The sequence below is a fragment of the Mycetomoellerius zeteki genome, unplaced genomic scaffold (assembly GCF_001594055.1).
Source record: "Mycetomoellerius zeteki isolate Tzet28-1 unplaced genomic scaffold, Tzet1.0 scaffold44, whole genome shotgun sequence".
NCBI classification, from domain to species: Eukaryota; Metazoa; Arthropoda; class Insecta; order Hymenoptera; family Formicidae; genus Mycetomoellerius; species Mycetomoellerius zeteki.
In genome coordinates, this window is record NW_017257435.1 from 120,110 (window position 1) to 144,180 (window position 24,071).

The 24,071-nt window shown below is 35.4% G+C and overlaps 1 protein-coding gene across 6 annotated transcripts; it reads left to right on the forward strand.

Annotated features, from left to right (window-relative positions):
- Positions 1-5,064: 5,064 nt before the first annotated feature.
- On the forward strand, positions 5,065-23,077 carry LOC108726824 (cyclin-dependent kinase 4). Of its 6 annotated transcripts, none has more exons than XM_018454594.1 (5): positions 5,065-5,338; positions 20,886-21,586; positions 21,764-22,123; positions 22,398-22,558; positions 22,657-23,077. In XM_018454594.1, the coding sequence occupies exons 2-5, from the start codon at positions 20,906-20,908 to the stop codon at positions 22,877-22,879; spliced, it is 1,425 nt and encodes a 474-aa protein (XP_018310096.1). In that variant the 5' UTR covers positions 5,065-5,338; positions 20,886-20,905; the 3' UTR covers positions 22,880-23,077. The 6 variants fall into 6 exon arrangements, with proteins under 6 accessions (XP_018310096.1, XP_018310099.1, XP_018310097.1 ...); XM_018454597.1 differs by lacking the exon at positions 5,065-5,338 and adding an exon at positions 9,555-9,985; XM_018454595.1 differs by lacking the exon at positions 5,065-5,338 and adding an exon at positions 11,557-11,864.
- Positions 23,078-24,071: the final 994 nt, after the last annotated feature.

A 24,071-nucleotide genomic window follows, 5' to 3' on the forward strand; every position in this document is an offset into this window, starting at 1 on the left:
GACGAATAATCTTTGTCGAAGATATCTGCTGTTTCCGACACACATAGCTCACATGCTCCGTCCAGCACATCCTCCTTCCGAAAAGATCCACATTCCGACACGTCCATCCCTAAACGTCGACCAACCCGGATAGTATATTCTTCCAGGAACGGCTGCATTGACGCGAGCTGCGAGCCGAAAAAAAACGATACCGTGAACATCATATTGGGAAACAATTTCACGGTTACAAAAAAAAAGTGGGAAGAAAAGGTAAAAAAATAAAATAAATTTCGTGTGTCATAACTGACTGAGGGTGCAACGAACTAACCGGATGGCATAGGCATGGAACATTCTTTCACTGTCGCTGTGTTAATTGCCACTTTTATCCACAAAGCCGGTCGCTCGCGAGTTCCGAGGACATTCAGAACGGTCTCGACTGGATCGATCGCAGATCCTACCCGGTCGCTTTGTGCGACTTGGCTGCATTGTGAGACTATCGACATGCCTCCCTCTCCTTTTCCTTCTCTCTTCATCTCTTTTCATCTCCTTTCCTGCCTCTTACACTAACCCCCTGGCGCTGCTCCTGGTCCCACTGTGCACCAGAATGCCTCCGACCTCACCAAACTAGACGCCGGACTGGTTTTTGCCCAATTTAGATCCCCCATTGTTCGGTCCGCGCTGGAACGAAAATAAAGGAACCACTAACCGCGTCCTATTCGTGTACGTTGCATAGGAAAACACCGGCAGTGCCAACGAGCACACTCGGCCTCGTGTCAAATTGGTGTATGTTGGCGAGATAGGTGCAAGGTCACACTAGAAGTGAGTGCGGGCGGGTAATCCAGATGGTTTTTTTTACTTCACGAAATGAATTTTCTGCTCTATGCTGCATACAATATACGGATATATTTTTTATCTCAACTCGATGTGCTCGCTGACATTCTGCCTGGCTCTCCATTCTTCAAAGCGAGATATACTTGGCTAAGTTTTATATTTTTTAGCGTGATATTTTGATGAATAACACCGTGTTTTAGTTAGGAACATGCGATTTTCGAAATTATGCATCGCAATTTCGATCTTTCTTAAAAATTGCAGTAAATGCGATATATTATCGTGATTTTTATATGTATATATAATAATATATACATTTGTTCAACAATCCATTTTTATCGTATTAAAAATCTTTGGTAAGTTTAGAACAGTGACAGCTGAATAATAAAAAATATTAATTATTAGAACGCAACAAATACAAAAGCATTTTTTTAAATATAATAACATTAAAAAATCCCTATTAAAATTCGGAATACGTTTTCAAAAAAAAGAATCCTTCACGAAATAGAAAATTATATCGGTTTCTTACTGCGCGAATTGTTTGTAAGACTTAAAAGAATTAAAGAACAGATATAGCATATTAACCTCAGGCGCGATTTTAAATCGCGATTTTGCGATTAAAAGCCAGTTACATATCGCACTACTATTCAAAAAATGAAAATCGCGACGCTTGCAATATATCGCAAAATCGTACATCTCAAGTTTTAGTTGATTCAGTTTCACGAATAATCCACAAGAATTTATTTGCAACACAACGTGAAACAAAAATGCTGAAGCGATATTTCAGCACATCGATAAGAAGCTGAAGTGTATATCGACGTGTTCCCAGGACTACAACGTACAGTCAGTTCATTGTGCTGTCTCTGTCCCTCTCGAAATACTACGTTGAAATGCGATGAAAGAAGCTCTATGAGCAACCAGGTGTAGATGGCCTCCAGGTGTTCCTTAGTGCAACGTCAAGACTGCCTAACAGCATTATCTTCTTGATTATTTTTGTTTGAAAGCATCCTGATATATTTTCACGTTTAATCATTGCGGAAACTATTTGTTCGGTTATTTAACTAATTGTGATAAATAAAATACTTGAGAATAATTTGTATCGATCAAGAATTATATACTTCTTTACTACACTTTTCTATATTAAGATAGTATATTAAGATTTCTTCAATTTCTAATTGTTGATTAAATGAAAACGATAGATTTGAAGATTAAATTGAAAATTAATTCCATTCAAAAACAAAATACACAATAAATCCACATTCCCACTGTGTGCATTCTCAGAAACGATCTACAAGTAAAATGTGCGTTCTCCTTCTAAGTGGCTTGAATAATTTAATGAGAACCTATTGCAACAAAAAAAATAGTTACTTTGTCGGTACACCGGGTCCTCATTATACGGCACATAACGGAACTCAATCCCTCTCTACAGTCGCCAGGTATTTTCTACGTGGAATGTGTTACGTATAGCATCATCCATTACTATGAAGATTAAAGGACTCACTATCTAATTCTCTTTGCTTTAATTATCCTAGCTACGAGACGCAATATTCTCAATAATGGCGAATTTCTCATTGTGCTTCTTAAAACAATAATAAAACTGAAAGGATCACGCAAAAAATGAGCATTTAAAATTAATTGTACTAATTGATTAAATGAGGATATAAAATTAATTATACTAATTTAAGGTTTTATGTAAGAATATATGTATGAGAATTATTTCTAGAATAATTTTCAACACTCAACCGAATCTGTCATCGAAATATTTTCATTAGATTTGGTTTTCGAGGTTTAAAAATATATATTTTAAATATATAATGAAATTTTATTGAAATAAAAAACAAATTAAAAGTGAGCATTTAAAAGTTGAGCGTTTAATTTTTGTTTTTTATATGAATTTGGATCGAATTCACATATTAGAATCCAATAATCGCCTAGCATGTCTTCGCCCTAATACTGATAACATCTCTCATTTATTACTAAATTTTACTAATAGAAACATTTTGTTTAAAAGCATCCGGATATATTTTCACGTTTAATCACTGCGGAAACTATTTGTTCGGTTATTTAGCTAATTGTGATAAATAAAATAGCCTTTCTCATCACTTGTCGCACTCACATTATTTGGAAAAAAACGCTATATCTTAAAAATTTGACATGATAAAATTTTTCTGGCGACAGATTAGAACTCAACGCTCCAAAATACATTTAAAAAAGCTTTCTTTTTCTTACACAAAAAAATTATTCAAGATTTATAAACTGTTATTTGTAAATATATTTTATTTTGTTGATTGATAATAAGAAAAATCATAATAATGATACTAATAATTCGTAAAGACAAGTAACAAAGAAATATCTTCTACTCGCTCTTATTTGGATTTCAATTGATTGTCAATCGCCTTTTCGATTTGTAGCCGCGAAACAGTGTGAAGTTCAGCAGCTCGTTGGGCGACAATAATGGTCATTGATTCATACGTCATCTGGTTGCAGTATGCGTCACTGCGTTACTGCACTTATAGAAACGGGCGGCGTTAGATGCATCACTGGTTCGTCACGCGGGATAATTCCGCGCAAGCTGCTCGAATAACCAAATGACGAGTATGAAAAGTCTCTTAATCATTAATGGATGCAACGTTAGTCATTCATAGATACAACAGTAATCTTCTTAACCATTTATAGCGTGTTTTTAATTGCAGATTAAAGAACTTGAGTCATACTGTTAAATTCATAATATTAATTAAATTATGTCCAATTTGAATTACTTTTAATCATTCCTATAGATCGCCACTGCTCTCAATTAACTAAAACAATAAAGTTAAACAAAAAATATTAAATTTGACCCAAATTTTATTTATTATTTACTAAGTGTATACGTTAATATGAATACCGTTTGTTTTGAAAGAGATCAAGCAATTTAGCCACATAAACAGGTTGATTAGATGTCGTTTCTTTAATTACACGTTTTGTATTAAAATTATACTACTTTTAATATTTCTATGAAACATACATTTTTACAAGATTACGTTTAAATATTTTACGTTAAAAAATAAAGTATTGTTATTAATAATATTTTCAATTATGACTGCCAGCAAAACGAATAAAAAAAAACATTTGAGTCAGACTATCGATGAGAAATGAAATGTACATTTAGGTCAATCAATAACGCGACGCATATCGGATTCTTTAACCCTATACCTTCGACGCAGAACGCCTTGCCCTTACCACTACGAATTCTGATCACGTATAGAGAGTACAACGACATACTTTCTTACGCCGGAAATTCGAACACAAGTGAAGCTAACAGAAATACAAGCCCAATTAAATATTGTACCTATATCTTGCGCGTTTCACTGGTGATTCCTTCACAGCCGTGTCATAAAATACATACTTTAGTATAAAAAAGCGATCAAAGTGCTGCGGAATTCCAAGCTGAAGAAACGTTCTATCATAAACCTCGAAAATTAGCGAAGGTTCTCCTTTAATCTGCCGATATATTTGGCTCGTCGACGAATAATAACGTCTGCTGTTCTAAAAGGGATTGCTAGAATAGTGCTGCATTTGATAAAGAAATATTTTTAAAAAAACGCAACGATTATATATGCTCGATTAAAAATGACTTATAGTTTAGCAATCGGGTATCCTTCGTCGACTTATTTATTAAAACAAATTGTTTACCACGATAAAGAATAAAAAAATATTACATGCACATTGAATTGAAATCCTATAATCCAATAAAAAAAAGTCGATTTAAATACTATGATTCAAATAAAAAAAAGAAGATATCCATCGATTCTATCATTACGTTCGCGATCAAGTTTTAACACTCCAACATCTTATTTTCTTCATGTTCTCGTTATTTTATTACTTAACTCGACAACAATTCAGTCAACACCAATTAAAAGTAACATAACATTAATGTCATAATTTCGCACTGAACAATGTAACTGTTGTATACCATGTACATCATGTGTTATATTACATTTATTTATGTTATATTACTCTTACAATTGTGTCTATTAGAAAAATTCTGTTTCCAACGTTTTTGATACAGCACAGTCACGCTTAAACTTATGATTCGACACAAAAGATAGCTACAGCCCTGACGTTAAGTCGAGCCCTGCAAAGGGCCCGGCGATCGTCGGCCCCACTCCTGGGCCAGACCCGTGCTGGAGCCTTTCTGCCCATTCCATTCCAGACCCAGACCCGTAGCCGTCTCTCGCGTGCATCGCCCGCCGGAGGAAGCATTCCATTCATGTCTCGGAGCGCGCAACACGCTCGTCGCAGCGCCGCGTGAGAAAGAGAAGGCCACGAAAGAGGGCCCCGCCGCGAGGAGAAGCGCAGGGTCCTCACTACCTGGCGCCGCCTTCAGCGACGACGACGACGGGCGGTGATGACGGCCGTGATGACGATCGACGGGTTCGCCAGGAACGTCTGCCACCCGCCCTGCGGATGCGTCCAACGCCAAACACGTGGTCCTGCGTTATTGTCTCGCCGCCGCGCCGAGCGCATCCGGGGATGCAGTGAAGCTGCACTGGTGCGTTCTTTTGTTTACCTTGCTCCTTTCTTTTTACATCGCCTTCGTCCTATGTGCATCTCGCAAAATGTATGTACCGTCGATCGCAGAGGAAATTCGTCAAACGCGATTGATCTTGATAAAAACGGTATAGACGGAGTATTTTTTTTATATTGAATCTCGAAAGTTCCGTGCAAACATGCATCGCGGAGGTGTGAAGATAATACGCATATTATCTCGCTTTTATTTCGAGATAGAATTGGGTGTCTGTAAATATAGCAGCTTGATTAAGAGATTTATCACGTGTTTGTGCTACTGATAAAGACGAGTGGTTAGAATGGTAAAACGTTTAGCGCGAGATGTCTGCCTTGTCGCGTCGGCGCCGACTAGAATGCCATGGGAATCTCGTGTCCCCTATTTTCGAGTGGATAATGTCTTATTTCGCAGCGGAATTAAAACAAATTTCGTAACCCTTCACCGGCAACATAAATTCTAACTCTTCTGTCAGCGATTGAGAAACAGAGGAAATTTTTTATTGTTCCGGATTATATAAAAATCTGAAAAATTCTAATATATCTGTCAAAGCTTCAACGAATTTTTACCATCTTAGAAGTTGAATTGTGTTTTGCTTATTTTTTGTAAATTTAAATTTATTCATCAAAATTAATACAATAAATATCGATGATGTCTTTAAAGACCCTATTTGCCAGTAGAGGGTTAAACTTCGTTCAGCCTTGGCGGCTAATTATGTAATGTAATAAACAAAACAATAATCTTATTATTTTTCGTGTTGAAATCGCACATCAATACTGTCGCGTCGATAAAACCGTAATCGTAATATGACTCACAAGTCTGTGAATTATCTTTCGAATACTAAGCTACATATTTTGATTCTTATCATATCTGCTTTCTGCTTATTTAAAATCATTCACTGGCACTGGTGGATCGCAGAGAACGGCGCTATTGTAAATAATCTTTATTTAGCAAAGCGGTCTGTGAAGGGTCGTAACCGACCGTCATCCCGACTCTTTTCGTCTTCAAAGCGCATAACCGCCGCGCATCCTCCGCATGCTAACGCGGCTGTTGAACTCCCCGGTCTCTCTTCACACACACACACAAACACACACATATACTATATATATATGTATGTAGACATATATATTTAAAAGCGATAATTATATTTAAATATATATAAAAGATTATCGCTTTTTTAAATTATTCGACGCAACAGCCCCGTATATCGCTAATGTATTTATATACGCTCTGGCAAAAGATATTCCGGAAGATCTTATGAGAGAGACATTTCAGTGCACCCTCTCCATAGACTGTACATCAGGATTCCTCTCGGCGGCCCTTTCCTTTGATAGGACTCTCGTGAAAGCGCGGCGAGATCCGGCGCGACACGACAGACCTCCGATTTTTTTTTACGACGACGCGGATGTTGAAATAACGGACGAGAGGTCCTGGTTATTCCGCGCGCGGTCGTCGAAACCGCCGCACTTCCTTTACTTCCCTTGGTGATAGTGTCAGGCGCAGGATGACGAATGTGTAATGTCGCGTCGCTAATTTTCCCGGGAATATGCATGTGACTCCGGCCAGCGTGACGATACCAAAGTCCCGTCTTGCAGTTATGGCGAACAGTTCTGATCGTTTAAGGGAATCCTAAAGCCGTCTGTATTATCAACTCTAAATCAAACAAATACTTTTTTCTCTTTCACAGATTCTCTCTCTCTCTCTCTCTCTCTCTCTCTCTCTCAAAAATCTTTTTCCAGAATTAAAGTATACACATTAATACGTGTTTGTGAAGTGGAGTTTATGCCGAGAACGACAAAAAATTTTTCTTAAGATTTCAATTTCGAAATTTTTTATCGTTTTCGGTATAAACTCCACCTCACAAACACGTATTAATGTGTATACTTTAATCCTGGAAAAGGATTTTTGAGAGAGAGAGAGAGAGAGAGAGAGAGAGAGAGAGAGAGAGAGAGAATCTGTGAAAGAGGAAAAAAGTATTTGTTATACAAAAATTACGATTTAGTCGGTAATACAAACGGCTTTAGGATCCCCCCCCCTCTTAAGAAAAATTTTTTATCGTTTTCGGTATAAACTCCACCTCACAAACACGTATTAATGTGTATACTTTAATCCTGGAAAAGGATTTTTGAGAGAGAGAGAGAGAGAGAGAGAGAGAGAGAGAGAGAGAGAGAGAGAGAGAGAGAGAGAGAGAGAGAGAGAGAGAGAGAGAGAGAGAGAGAATCTGTGAAAGAGGAAAAAAGTATTTGTTATACAAAAATTACGATTTAGTCAATAATACAGACGGCTTTAGGATCCTCTTAATGTCGCGATGGAATATAAAATGAACTAGTGACTATAATGATCGAGTGACTATAATAAACAATGACTATAATGAACGAGCGACTCTCACTTACTCCTATGTGGCAGGTTGAAAAGTAACATCGAAATGAAATGTTCGTTATTATTATAACCTCATTTAGACAAAATTTTATTTAGACAACTCATAACCGCGCAGTGTACTTCATAATGTATAGCTTCAACTAATACAAAGTCTATCTCGCAAATTATTTACTGTAAATTATTCATTATACATATAAGGCATGACTCAGAAAACAATAATACATTAGACAATACTTTAAAGATTCATGATATTTTTCAATCATTGGCAAACGTAAAGCGTTTCACATTACCTGTGCATGTCTTCAGACTAAATGCTAATATTTGCATATACTCGACAGAACTTTACCATCATTCGCGGAACAATGACAATTACGAGATATTCATGATCCTAGAATGAATAAACGTACATATAAATCCCCGCGATAGTAATCGTTCTCTGTATTCATCAATAATCGGGCGGCGTCGCATTATGATGGGAAAGTACTCTATTTTCTGAATGGAACTTGCGGAAAGAATCAAGTTGTTGATTGTCAAAGAGTTACTAACTTATATAATAACTTAATCACAGTAGGTGCGTTCGGTAATGTAAATCTGAGATGCGAGCTAGCAGATGGTGAGCTTGATCACGTGATCTTCGAGCAAACCGAGTACCAAAAATTAATTCCGAACGTGTCCGAACGATACAGAGCTGTCATTTAACGTCATTTAAGATTATAGGTAGCAATGTTTAGAAGATCCCGGCCGCCTCAAATTTTGATAAAAATGCACTCAATCGGTGCGTTTTCGCGTAAAAATAAAGATTTGACAAGAAAAAAGTGTCGCTCTGCCCTGAGAATTGAGATATCAATCATTAAAGTCGACAACTATTCAGGTTAGGAAATCTGTCACAGCAGTGGTTCACTGTTTTAAAAACACAAATTCACTGTTTTAGCAGAGTATTTATTTTTAATGCAGAGAATTTGTAGCGTTACTTACGAGTAACCCATTTCAACTGCGTGGAAGAGATTCGGGCGAAGCTTGGCGAACGCGCGCGCCGACCAGGACCTCTAAAAAGATTATGAATTTAATTTAGGCGCGAAAACTTGCATTAGCTCTACGAGCTCGATCTTTGAATCCAGAGTGGATTGAGGAGCTCGATTAGCTCTAGAAATGTTAATACCGAACGCAAATGAGATGACATGTAGCAGAAAGATACGAGTTGCCGAACGATTTGCGAGGTGAAAGAGCAAACGGATGCCTCCGATTTGCAATGTCGAACGCACCTAGTAAAGACTCCCGAAGTTTGAAAACCAATAATAAAAACATGTAGGCGTTAGGAGTCAACGCAGAAAACGATGCATAACGCCTACTCATTTTTATTACAATAACGTTGCACAGATGAGACCATTTTAAAATGTAGATTAACATTTTTTATGTCTTTTGTTGCTGAATCGCACGGATGTAAGTTCATTCGCAGATATTTATTAATTAATTACAAGAATCATCAAATAGTACAGGATGTTTTTTATTCAGTTCAACTCATTTCATAAGTAGTATTACACTTATTATCAGACACCCTGTATATTCTGAGATATTGCATACGTATTTCTTAATGTTAATTTCATTTTCATCAAAACATATTGCACACTTCATTTATTAATATACATATAATTTTCAAATTCTCACGGTAGAAGAAATAATACTGAGAATAATCGATAGATTTGACAAATGGTTCGCTTTCCGGAACGTTTGTAATCTGCATTTCCGCGATCGTAAAGTTGCGTTTTCCCAGAAGAGAATCCGACATCATTCAATACTCTTGGACACCGTCCAAGAATCGCCCCCGACTAATACTTTAAACTTCAATCGAGTGACGTGTTACTCCGGGATAGCTCATTGAACGTCATGAATCACATTCCTTTACCGTAGACAGATACTACTGCACATCAAAACGTCATGCGTTTCCACGTATCTCTGGGAAATTGTAATCTTCCTCCGTTCATATAAATCCATGGCGTATCGCGTGCGCGGTCATTCAGTAACACGAACGAGCCACCGTATACATCGGCTCTGGCGCGCGTCTCGTCCTTCCGAAACACGATTCACGAGACCCTGGGTCTTCGAAACAGCGGCGTGCCTCCCTTTCTCTCCCAGCCAGCGCCTCCCAAACTAGGGTTCCGCGAGATGACGAAAAATTACACGTTCTTCGCCGCTTGTAAAGCCTATTTAAACGACGCGCCGTCCGCTTTAGGGATCACTTACTGCGGCCATAAATATGTAAGTATATACGGGCGAATATCGACTCTGTTTGCTCTTCAGTATTATGAGTTTGTTTTCTCTTTCTCTCCCTTCTGTCAGTTTTTTTACTTATTTCGATTGGAACATAATGTAAGAAAAGAATGCAATATTAACGAAAAAGAAGAATATATTTAAAAACAAATATTTTCCTAAAATTATTAATATTAAATAAGCTCCAAACATATATATGAGATTTAAAATATTCTTTTTCAAAAATAAAACGAAAGAAAATTTATTAATTTCTTCTGATGTAAATATTTTTACACATAAATTCTGGTAGATAAATCACACACACACACACACACATAAATGATAATAGTTTTTATTGCTGTTATATATTATTTTAATACACACACATATACACACACACATATATATATATAATTATACATACATAATATATATAATTTTGTTGCTTATATAGTTTTATTGTTTATATATATGTATATATATTTATACCTACTTCATATAATATACATATATAACATATAGTATGTAGTGACATTAGTGTTTAGCAAATTAAATAGACCACGGATCGATCATGCGCAGGCTTCAATCAGTTTCTTACGCGTCAGTGTGTTATTTGTAAAATTATTGACGTAACGAACACGTAACGACAATTACAAATTACCGATTAGATTTGGTGCCTATAATTCATTAATCGCGAAAGATTGAAAATATCATCTCTATTGATTACACGAGTCCACGTTCGCTCGCGAAAGACGTGTATCTATAAATAGCATCATGTGTCAACACAATTCTCCTTGTGTAATTCAAGGGTACAGAAATCTGCAACATTTAAATACACTTATCCTGATATTAAATTACGCTCTTCGGTCATTTAAATTGAGATATATGTATAATCCAAAGAAGATTCGATATTTTCCACTTTCTAATATATTAATAATAAACTTTGTAAAAACTTACAATTAGATAAATATCTCAACAGTGCAAAATATGACAGTCTGTATACGATCATTCAACGAAGAGTACAGCACTTACGGAATATTTTATTCAATTTGATTAGAACTAACTTAGGATTGAGGTACCAACATAAAACCGTATCCACTCTAAATGCAAGTAAGTTCAAAGCTTCAAAGTTTCGAGTTATCTTCGCAGTTATCCCCTCTTTCCTTCCCCTGTTTTTTGGAGCAATGGAGTGCGCTTACTCTCCGGTAATCCGATCGTGGCTTGAGCTGGAAAATAGGACGGCAGCGGTAGAAAGAGAGAGAGAGAGAGAGAGAGAGAGAGAGGGGGGGGCACTGCATAGAGAAAGAGCCGCGAACAATCCCTTCGGAAACCGGCCAACCCGCTCGAGGGCCTGCCGTCAACTGATCGGATCCGTTGAGACCGGCGTGGCGAGACTCGGTTGTTCTCTACAGCCTGACCCACAGCACGGCCTGTGTCGGATCTCATGCCGCCTCAACGCCGGATACAGCCTGACGATTCGTCGGCCGCGCGGCGGCCGTGGTTGTGAGTGGCGAACGGGCTGGTGTGCGCGTGACGTGTCGTCGCCTCCTGTGTGCAGCTCATAACCCCGTTGTGTCTCGCGCGAGTGCTTACGAGCGAGTGCGTACGCCGGGGCATTCGTTAATACCATTTCCGGCGTGCGCCTGGGCCGTGCATACAGTTTCGGTTGTATTGTCTATTGTATCTCTCGCGCGCGGCGTCCATTTATCCGTCCGTCCGACTCTTGTCGTTCTCTTGCTTTTGCGTGCACTCGTCATCTTCACCGACTTCATCATCATCTTCATCTTCATCCTCTTCTTCTTCGTCGCTTTCTGTGGAGCGCAGCGTCACGGGTTTCCGCTGTTTCGCTCCTCTCGCAGGAGGTCAGCACCTCAGCGTCGGTAGGTAGGTAAGTGCGGAATGCGGGATTTGGGGTTGCTGGAACGTGAAAGACGCCGGACTTTCAAGAGGAAGAAAGAAAGAGTAAGAAAAAAAAAGAGAAAGACAAGTCGTGCTTCCCATTACCTCTCGAAAGGAGAGCTCACGGTGAAATATGAGCGGCCGGTTTCGGTAGTTTTCTTCTCTTTGCGTTGGCGGCCAACGCGGGGGATCCCACAGTGTACCTATCTCGCGTGTGAAGCCACCGGCACCAAAATTCGCGCAACGATTGGACGAGCTGATTCGTGGCGAATGTTCGCCAATCGCTTCTCCACGGGACTCCAATGAAAAATCACGCGTGAGAGTCACAGAGATTTAAATGGACTTTCTTGTTGATCTCGCTGATGAACGAAGATTCCACAATGTCAAAAACGATCGGGTTGTTCGTAGACTCTTGTCTAATAGTCACGATTTGAATGCTAAATCATGGATAATAAGAACTTCAACGCATGGATATAATCCGACAGATTTCCTGCAGTGAAAAAGAATGTGATCTGTAAATGAAAGTATCGAAATGTTTTGTTTGTAAATTGCGATACGAAAATAAGTTTTTCTCTTGAGAATTGTGCATTATAGCTTTAGACGTTATAACTTCGATATCTAATTTCCAGTAAATATCAATTGACAGTAACAACATCAATGTTATAATTAACAGTTACATCGTTAGGTGTAAAATTATAACATTGATGTTATGTTACTTTTTAGTTGGTTTATTAGTTTAACTTTATGAATTTTTTTTGTATTTCTCAGAGTATAAACAACTGATATTAAATATCATCAAACGCATTTTGTTATAAATTTTCATATTATTTTATTTTGCCGTATATCATTTAATGCGCATAATTTTCGAAAGACGTAGGGATCGAATCTATATCCAAAGTCTAAAGAATAATTTCCACTTCTCTCTCTCTCCTCGCGCAAAGTATACGGTCTTCATTTATCACCGTGTTTCGTAATATTCATCGTGAGAAATGCATTTCGATGGATTACGGATAGCATATCTGTGAAACGCAGGACGAGTGTGTGAAATGCTTCAACATGTGTGAAGATAAGACAAGAAGCGACAGCTCGGTAACGGGGTTGGTTTGCTCTACTCTCGCCGCCATTGTGCGTCCCTCTTGTTTACGAACGGTGTGCGTAGAGTAACGCGTAGAGAAACCACGTGACCGTTAACACGGAATCCTCGGCTATATTCAGATCCCCACCTGAGTGTCGTACCCAAGTATCGTTTTATCTTTGTGATTTACCGAAAGTTAAACCGAATGTTGAGGATAAAATGATACTTGGGGTACTCGGGTGAGAATCTGAACCCTTAGAGAAGCTAGATATCGTTTCATCGTGTAGATAAATTTTCGAAAAGTTTTGTGCATTTTTATTGTTTGAGAGGCGACTTAAAAGAAATAATGCGTTTTAAAAATTAATATATTAATTAATGTGAATGAAAAAACGATAAATTAATTTTAATAAATTACTAAAGAATTGAGTCGGCTCATCCAAATATCAAAATAATTCAACGATTTATTTTCTTCGCATCTTAACACATTATTGACGCGCATATTACTCGACAATGAAACGCGTAGAAGATTTTAGCGTAGAAGATAATTCTGTTAGTTAGCTCATTCCAACTCTAAATGAATAATTTATGCTGAGCAGTATTCCGAGAAGATGAACGTATCGCATTCATGCTCATTCAAATCTACATATTCTGACACATAAGTGCAACACTTGCAGTTTTATATCTAAGAAATATGATGATTCTTCCACGATAAGGCGTCACTGAACTTGCACATTTGTAGATAACCTGTATATTTATATGAACTTTAGATGTCAATCAATAATTACAAAACTTGATATACAAAATTATTCGTAACCAGTAATTGTCATCTACAAATCTTTCATTTATAAAAATTCTAGTAAACATTCCAATGAATAGCTTAGAATAAAAATAAACTCTATTTATTTTGAAAGTAATAACTATAGTCCAATTTTTTGAAATCATGAATTTTAAGAAAATAATAAAATTAAATTTTATATAAAGTATCAAATATTTATATGTATAATTTAAAAATTAATAAATCTATTATATAATAAAATATATTTTATTGTATATATAACAAATGTATGTTATACATAAAAAAAATTATTATGAATTAATTAAAAAACAAAGAAGTCTCGGTAGTCTAAAGGCTTAGGACGCTCGCACGGAATGCAAGAGATCCGGGTTCGACTCCCGGCCGAGGCATTATTTTTCGCAATAAGTTTTATTACAGTTTTTAAGTTGGGGAATTTGGGGGGATTATTAATATTTTCAGATTTGATTGCGTTGAAAGTCCGACAACCATATCGGCACGCAATTATCATTTCTGAAATTAATTCATTTAAATGAATTTACAATAGTTCAACATCTTAACGTTCTGACCGTTATGGCGCTTCTTAATTTAAAATTATTATGTTTAACATTAGCGGTCTTTCAATCTTATTATTGTTAAAAAACAAAGAATTTTTTTAAGAATTTTTTTAAGAATTAAAAATTTTTGTTTAAACCATTAACTTTTTGTTACATAAATTACACCAATTACCTTTACAAAAAAAATATATTAATTTTAAACAGTAAAATCATTGAACGATATAACGAAAATTAATTTCTAGAACGGATATTTTTTTATGGAAGGTGGATCATATTCAGCTTCCTGAATATCGTTGATGCGATATACGATACTGAATATATGTACTCTCGTAGTATTCTCCTTATCCTCGATTTTTCGTTCTAGAAATAGAAGTGAATGAGAGCGTCGAGCAAGTGTTTGTGTGAAAGACTTGAGTACATAGTAGTGTCAATCCTGCGGATAATCTAGAAGCAGCGACGCCCTGTTTACTCGGTTCGGTAGTCTAGCGTAGCAAACGAGGCCCCAGAATACCGTCAAAGATGTATTTTCAGCGTTCTTAATTGAATAGGACGACGCGCCACTCATAAATTATTCGAGTTTCTAATTAGACCGTCACGGCGTTCCTCCGCGGTGAAGTTTTCCCCGCACGAAGAACGGCATATTTTGTCGACAATTTTATTGAGGGAGAGAATGCCGATTATTCAAATTCAAATAATATTCCATTTGATTTTCTAATATAATAATCATAATATACGTATAACAATGTAATAATCTCTTTTTCTATGAGACTTTCTGATATTTCCAATTAACAATTACAAGTTGATATGTTATTTTTCATCGAGAAGATCGCTTCCTTTATGTTTAAAAAATGATACAACTAAAAAAATGATTTTTTAATTATTACCACGAATGAATCAAGTAAATATGTATTGTGCGATCAATCATTAAAAGCGAACTAACTTAACTTTGTAAAAAAAAATAAAAAATTGTTAGAATTCAAAAAGAATAATTTAAAAAGAAACTGTAAAAATGGTCGCAACAAAAAGTTGATTTTAATTTTTAAAAGGAAATTTGTTAAAAAGAACAAAAATAACACTTGATTGTGTTAAGAATATTTATTTTTGACAATTTTATTAGTCAATAATTTTCTCTTAGGTTGAAAAATAGTCTTTTCCTTTTTCTGGAAAACTTAATTTTTTCAGTCACTTCTGAAGAAAGCGATATACTTATCGTATTTCAACATGATGAATAACATTTTCAATTTAAAAAATATAACAATGTTTTTAATACACTGAAATGCATAACTTTGTGACTCAAACTTCACGAATTTATTTGAGTACTCATTTTACATTTGTGATCACTTTTTTAATTGCAAGATTTAATTAAATCGTGCAATTTAAAATAAAAATTTTACATTTATTCTGTGATATATATGAAAGATTAATCTTATGTACTTTTTTATTTTTATTCTCGAAGTTGTAGCGCGGATGCCCGGATTGAGATAAGATAATCGATGACTTGCATTTAGAGTGATTGACCTCTTTTGTGCATCCTAAAGTTAATAGACGCGATCTCGAGAATCACTTTAAAAAGATAACACACATTATTTCAATAAAACGCGGTATTTGTCGAGATCTAATTGTAAGAGAGGTTTCGAGTTTAATTACTCCACCTATCCGGTCATGATGAATTAATGACGCACAGTACTTTAATCACATATAATCGTTCATTCATCCAACGTAGATCTACGTGCGTTGATGCTCGACTTTGCAAACAACAAGCCGTAAATATGCCTTCAATTATATTGCAATTGAGGCGACGCATGATTTACGCGTTATGCTATTTACGCCACGCACTACGTAGTGCGTAAACAATCGTGACACGTGTAACTTTACGAAAGCCGCAGGCAATCGTGCGACGTAAAATTTTGATGATACTCTAAATAATAAGAAATGATTTTCCTATGGGGTAACCCGACGCTATAATTTACTGAGAACATCATTAATAGCATGTGTTCACTTTATCTTTTTCTCGAAATATACAAAAATTAGGACGAGAGACTAAAGAAGTTTAAGCGACACTTTTCTAATAAACGCAATTTTTTAATATCCTTGTTTTCTTCCTTTTTTTTTAATTACGTTGTTTATTATTTTCTTTCTTTTAATGTCTATCTCGCAGTATTTAAATGTTAATGTTTTATTCTGAAATTTAAAATAAAACGTTGTCGTATATAAATCTGAACGTTGCCTGCTTTTGCATCTTTTTTTCAATTTTTTATTTATCTATACGGAAATTCTGCTGAGTCCGCGCGCGTGTGTACCATCGAGTGTACTTTGTCGAGTAATATGATAAGAAGATTGAGTAACTCAACATTCTGACGTTCGAAAGTTCTTACGTTATCTAATTTGCCAGCGGAAGTCATGTTTTTCTAACAATAAAACAAGCATTGCGCGATTTCACATATCGTAGTCTCGAGTCTATATGTCAGTGCGTCTCGGTTTAGACGGTTAAGTCAAGAATCAGTTAAACATCTTTTTGTACTCCATTGGACATCCTCTTTCGCGTACGGTTGTTTATCTAGCACGAAGACTTCTCAAGTTATCAGTTTTCCCGCGTCCCAACCGCTTATCTACTACGTCAACTTTGTTGGGCTATTTTCGTCCTTTTTACGTGACACTTGATGTAACAATACATATATAGAAGAACATTATATTTTACCAAGGGTTGCATGAGAAAAGAATTTAAAGACAATAAAAGGAAGACCTCTCGAAAAGAAGGGAAAAGATGTCTATTATTCAACTAAAAATACCCAAAGAATATTAGTTGCGAATTTTTACTGGTATACAATATTTTACAACATAAACGGCAACTTTTGGAAACCATGATGGATTTATTGAAAATTATGTGAAAATTGTTGCAGCAATAAATATTGTGATTTTGTGTTGTAAATTCTTTGCAGTGAAAACGTAAAATACCGAACGTTCTTAACAATCGTGTTCTTAATAATTTTAGAGACTTTGTGAGAGAAACAGAACGCATATTCTTTGTACGATTACCATTATCTATTTGAATTAATAAAAAAATACATGGTGATAAAATGAGTAATATTTCCTTCAGTCTCCTCTATGTGTTCCAAAATATGCAGAATGTGCAGACATATATTTACAAGTGTATTATATTATATTACCAGCGAAAAAAGTTGTTGGCGCACCATTGCATCTACTAATAGAAAGCGTAGTTTCGTAATATTTAAGAAAAAATACCTACACATTCAAGAAGATGGAGGCATATTACTTACAAGGAAAGGGACGCAACTGTCTCCCTCCAATTTTAATGAGCTTTTAATATGTTATTCTCCAGACAAAAATAAGCGCGACACGTATTTTTTTATACGTGTCCATACGCACTTTTAGAGGGCGAAAGTTCCCTTTAAAAGAAAATCGGTTTTTCTCTTTCGAAGCGAATATCGCCAGAACTGTAAAAGATAGAAAAAAATTTTCATAATGAAAATTGAATGGCATTAAGAGTACTTTAGAAATATAATTATAAAGAAAAAAAATTTTTTTCTTTATAAATAAATAATTCTTACAAATAAATAATTAAAAAAAATTTTTTATAGTTTTAAAAGCATATTAAAAGCTTATTAAAATCGGAGGGGGACAGTTGCGTCCCTTTCCTTGTTAGTCTGTTTTATAATTACTTTTCGTTTATTTTTATTAGAAATGAACGAAAAGTAATTATAAAAACAGACTAAGTAATATGCCTCTATTTTCTTGAAATGTGTTTTTTTTTCTTAAATGTTGCTAAACTACGCTTCATCGACTTCACTGTTTCTTCTTCTTGGTGTCTAACGAAACCGTATAGAAACATCTGCCTCTTCCAGGAAGGTGGTCTCGAGATAATGCCGTATGGAAACGCGTTCTGTACATACAAAGTTGTTAATCGCCTCCAGAACGAGGACATGTTTTTCTCCAGTTCCCTGAATCGCCCATATATTTCCCTTTTTTTCTCTTTCGTTTCTTTCATTTTGCGACACATCTCACTCGGAATTTTTCCACAATGCACTCCTTTAAAATTTACGCCTACGAGCATCCCGTTTTGTTCTTTTTTCTCGATGTCAGACATTGCAAACAAAAAAATTTCTCGCGATATAAAAGTCAGTTTCGTTCCTTCGTTCATTCACTTCTTCCTTCCTTCCGCTCGGCTTTTCTAGTTAGAATTTCTTATCGTAAGAGGAAGTTGATAGAAGAATTTAATCAAAGCCGTGAGAGTACATCCGTTTGCGGAGCGTTCTCCTCCGAAAGTATACGGAAAAAACGATTTTACTAAAGTATCTAAAAATTTAAGTACAGATACAGATCTGAAAATAATTTTGTTAGACCATCAAAATAATTATTAGGAAACTCATGACGAGCAATGCTGTAAGAAGTTTTGATATTCTAACAACTAGAGTTTTTTTTTGGTCCTACATAATTATTTTGATAGTCCAACAAAATTATTTTCACATTTGTACTGTCTAAATTTTTAAATACTTTTTTAAATACTTCAGCATAATCATTCTTTTCGTAAACCAATATTCGACGTTACGTCTGTTGTTAACATAATACAGAAAATATTTTATTAATACGATCATTATTTGACTAAACGTATAAGTTTAAGGATTTTTCCTCGTAACATAAAAGAATGTATTTTGATATTAAATCAAATGACGTTGGATTATCTGTACCCTGTTGACTTTTCCCACAACTAACATCTAACGGCGGCCATGTGCCACAAAGAAATTACGAAGTGATAACAGTATAGTTTATTATTTCCTCTGAATGAAAGCGGGTGCCTTTTTTCGGCATCCGGCTATTTAAATCATTTGAATTATGCCATACGGATCTTTTCTATCGTAATTTCATATCTCTTTGGCCTAATGTCTCCAGCTTCCTCTTTTATTTAACTCATCATCACACTTCCGTATGGCAGCAACAAAATTCAGGCATCCGTATCAAGAGACACGCATCATTTATAATCAATAGTTTGCAGTTTACATAGCTTGCGATCGAGATCTATTGTGAATTTCGAATTAAAAAAAATAGCTTGCCATATTAGATGTTGTCGGAAATGACCCATACAGTACAGATCATTCCAGCAATATTGCAACAACATTGCAAAGTTCCAGTAATATTGTAATAACATTGCAACGTTGTAGCAATATTGCTGCAAGCTTCTGTATGGAAAGGACAGTTTTGCTGAAGTATCTAAAAATTTAGCTATATTTGAAAATAATTTTGTTGGACTATTAAAATAATTACGTAAGAAATTGAAACGTGATGAGCAATACAAACAGTTTTGACATTTTTATCGACTTGAGTGTTCTACATAATTATTTTGATAGTCCAATAAAATTTATTTTCAGATCTGTATTTACCTAAATTTTTAGATTTTCAGCAAAATCATTTTTTCCGTATGAGAGTCGTAATAAAAACGGCTTAATAATCCAATGAGATAGGACTGATATACATATATTTTTTCTTCTTTTGTGGAGTTTCACTTTTGAGGTGACAGTGCCACGGTTTGATATATTTATCTCACAATCAATTACTATTGCTGGACCCGAGCGAAGAAAACAAAGGGCAAGGACCCCTGGTGGGGTTTAGAGCTTCCCTTGCGTTCACAAGATGTTCCGGAAAGCCGACGATGAGGCCGGCATAGCGGGCTATTATACGAGCGCAGGTGTCGATGCAGATGTCGCGTAGCAGACGGCTTGCCATGATCGCACGTCCTGCTTGTGGTACCGTCTCGAAATTTTAATAAAACGCAAGCAAAAGAGAGAAACGAGCCTGTCCCGTGTCTATCTGCTTCACGACGCGAACCCGTGTGTCGTAGGCGCGACTGTACAAACACGCATGCACGCGCCACGATATCCGCGCTGTTGCATCTCGTCCCCTTGCGTATTTTTCGCATAGATCTTGATATGAATCTGTCGAGGAACTCGTAGATAATCATCAGCGAGCGGAAGTAAAACCCGTTACTAATTGTAAGATTCGGATTTAGCTATTAGTTTTTGCTTATTATTATTATTATTTATTTATAATTTGCATTGAAGAAAATCTTGATGAAAATTTTTCTCAAAATTGTTTATATAATTTTTCAGAATTTTTATGTAAATTTTAGAATTTTCTAAGAAATTTTATAATTTTGTAAAAAATTTCTCAAATTTTTTAATACAAATTGATACACTTTTGAAGTGCCGAGAAAGTCTACATTTTTTCTATAGAATTTATATATATATAGTATATATATAATTCTAAAAAAAAGTAAACTTTTTTAGTATTTCTGAAAATGTTCCAATTCGATTAAAAATTCTTAATCTACATTATTTATTTGCATTATTACTTTTAATTTTATAAATATAACTTTAAATTTTTGTGTGCAAAAATATGTTCTTATTTGTTGTCATTTTAACGCAAAATTCTTTAAAGATATTTTAGAAATACTGCCTTTGAGAAATTAAAATTGAAATCAAAGTTTTCTTGTTTCCTTTTCCAAGAAATTATTGTTTCCTTACTTCTTAATTTTATTATTTCTGTCAATAACAAAAACAAATTTTATTTCAGGTAGAAGTCGAGATGTTGTGATGGCTGGTAGGTCACGACGTTCGAGCACAAAGCTCGAACCAGATTTATCGACGCCGACTGCCTCCAAAAGGCCCAAGCAATCCGAAACTTCATCCGATTCGTCTGAAGAAAAGCACACAGAAGTGGAAAGTACCGAGACATTGAGCGCGAGTGAGATATCTGCACAGACAGAGATCGTTTCGGAAGGAGACAAACAACTCTCAGATGTTACAGAACAGGCAACAACATCGAAGCAATCGGTTTTAATCAGTGAAACGTCCTCGGAATCGACTAAACAATCGTCTCAAACAGATCCGGATCTCCCCAGACAAGAGAGTGATATCGCATTGACCTCAACGGAAGCGATCCCGAGTACATCGAGAGAAGGGCAGCTCAAGACGTTAAAATCCATTGTAATGAAGTACAGCGATCGGGGTGAGCTCTCTGCTCCTTCTGGAAGAGGATTAGAAGAGACGACGACACGAAGTTTCTTGCTGCGTGAACGAGCGTCGTTCGAGAATTTATCCGTTATCGGGAATGGCGCTTACGGGACAGTGTACAAAGCTACAGATAAGAATAGTGGTCAAACCGTAGCGCTTAAGAGAGTCAGGATACATTTGACGGAGGATGGTCTGCCTCCATCCACAGTAAGAGAAATTGCTGCCTTGAAGTCGCTCGAGCAATACGAGCACCCACATATTGTAAGCATCTTTTAATCAAAATATAATTTCCATTATTAATTACGTATTATATAAATACTGATCTTCAATATTCTGCATTTCGTTATAAACTATCATAAACAGAATCTTTTATTCATTAATTAATACTATATTGTAGGTATAGGTACATATCTTATATATTTATTCTTTGTTATCCAGGTCAGATTATTGGATATCTGCCAAGGAGGAGATTATCTTGATGTATCATCGGATGAGGATACATTTGAAAGACCGGAACGCGATATCACCTTTTGGTTGGTGTTCGAACACGTAGAAAGAGATCTCGCTTCGTACATAGCTCATTATCGGAATAGCTCGCCTCGATCGAGCATCCCACCGCATCTTGTGAGGCAAATGTTGAAAGAGATACTCTGCGGAGTGGAGTTCCTACATAGCCATAGAATAATACATAGGGACTTGAAGCCGCAAAATCTTCTAGTAACGCGGGAAGGGAGAATCAAGATCGCGGATTTTGGTCTGGCTAAGACGTACGGTTTTGAAATGAGATTAACTTCCGTGGTACGTGTTAGATATTAAGTATTACAAATTACACACTTCTTGATCACAAATATTGTTATTACTATTATCATTATTTGATCATTATTTTTATTTATGCTTATTTATTTATACATATAGTATATGTATTTATAATTTTATTTTAACTTTAATTTTGGAATATTATTAAATAAGTGATAATATGTCAGTGCATGCGATTCAAAGAAAATGAGCAACTTTTTATGATCCTGTATCATTTAATATCGCAATTAAGAAAACCTTGTGATGTTCTGTCTAGGTTGTAACCCAATGGTATCGAGCACCCGAAGTACTTTTAGGATGTTCCTATGCTACTCCTGTAGATGTTTGGTCTGTCGGATGCATACTAGCAGAACTTTGCAAATTGGAACCGTTATTCCCAGGTACTAGTGAAGGTGATCAACTGGACAGGATTTTCCAGTGAGTTATACTTTTGATTCTTTGTTTTCAGAATAAACTTTGTATTTTCTAATATTTCTTTATGCTATATATATTTTTTTTTGGTTTTTTTATTTTAGAGTTTTGGGTACTCCGTCACAGGAAGAATGGCCGGAGAATGTATCGCTCAATTGGAATGCTTTTCCATACAGACATCCGAGACCTCTCAGTCTAATAATACCAGATCTCAATGAAGATGGATTAGATTTAATAAAGAACATGCTCATGTTTAATCCTCATAGTCGTATAACTGCAGCTCAAGCCGTAAGACACCGATACTTTTTCGAGGAAGACGAACAATGACTGTTCCGTAAGTTATCTAGACTTATTGCTGGATTTTATATATATATATAAAACTGGCAAACTCAGACTGACGTATTATATTCAGGAATAGAAGTATATGACATTTAAGCGTATTACAGTATGAATTATTATAGTACACATGTAGAATTACTAATAACACGTTGATTATATATTAAATATCTAATCCGAGTATTAACAATCGAGCGTATAAATGCTATAGTACTATAAATTCAATTAGCGTTTAAATTTGTTGCGTCGTATTAAATAGTAGTCATTATACATATCCCTTACTTTTACACCTTGCGTAATTAAGTTATTAACAGTAAATATAACAATCTAACACTTTGCAAAATAAGTTTATAATATTTAAGTTAATTTATCCTAGGTGTACCTTAATGTACAATATGAAAGTGAAGCGATTATTATTATTTTTGATATGTTATTTATTTACTGTCTAATGTTTCAGTCAATCGTCTTTTTATAATAACGTCATGAATTACACTTCTGATTAACTTTTTTTGTATTTCACAGCAGTTATTACTTAGTGGTTAATAGTTTAACTGTATGCACGACATTTACATTAAATTACATAAGATATGCGTAGTTATGGCAAATCCTATTAGAGATACGAAAGCGATTGTAACACATAGCTAATTTAGCTTTGATTTAATGCGAAATTAATGTAATCCAAGATAATACTATGTATATTTTTTTAAAATAGAATTATTTTTCTAAGACTGGGGCCTTTGCGACCCATTAGGAAGACGGGAATGATTTAAAGATCTTCCGGAGAAAACCAGAAAGCGCACTGCCATACTTTACATGTACCATGAACCATTGCAATCATTAATAGCGTATTTTTTATTAATGTACAATATTGACAATACGTGTATAAAGCAATAAGTGACAATATTTATGTGCCTCTTAGAGTGCATTATTGTATTAAGACTTCGAAAATAGAATAATCGCATTATTAAGAGAAGACTGTCTTATGAAATAAAAGTTTTATAGTTTTACATGCAAGATTCTGTTTCACAAATAATCTTCCCGATGTATCCAGCAAACTTTTTGATTTTTTACAATCGTAATGAATAAGCAATTCGTTGAAACAAGAAAACGATCTGACCCGGGAAGTATTTTGGTACGTATACCTTTGAAATAATTATTCAGAATGGATTTCAATTGAAATTGT

Bases quoted from the DNA above. Each gene is read 5' to 3' on its own strand.
- LOC108726824 (XM_018454594.1), top strand. From the start codon at position 20,906: ATGGCTGGTAGGTCACGACGTTCGAGCACAAAGCTCGAACCAGATTTA. The intron at 21,587-21,763 runs GTAAGCATCTTT...TTTGTTATCCAG, and splicing joins AATACGAGCACCCACATATT to GTCAGATTATTGGATATCTG. The intron at 22,124-22,397 runs GTACGTGTTAGA...TGTTCTGTCTAG, and splicing joins AAATGAGATTAACTTCCGTG to GTTGTAACCCAATGGTATCG.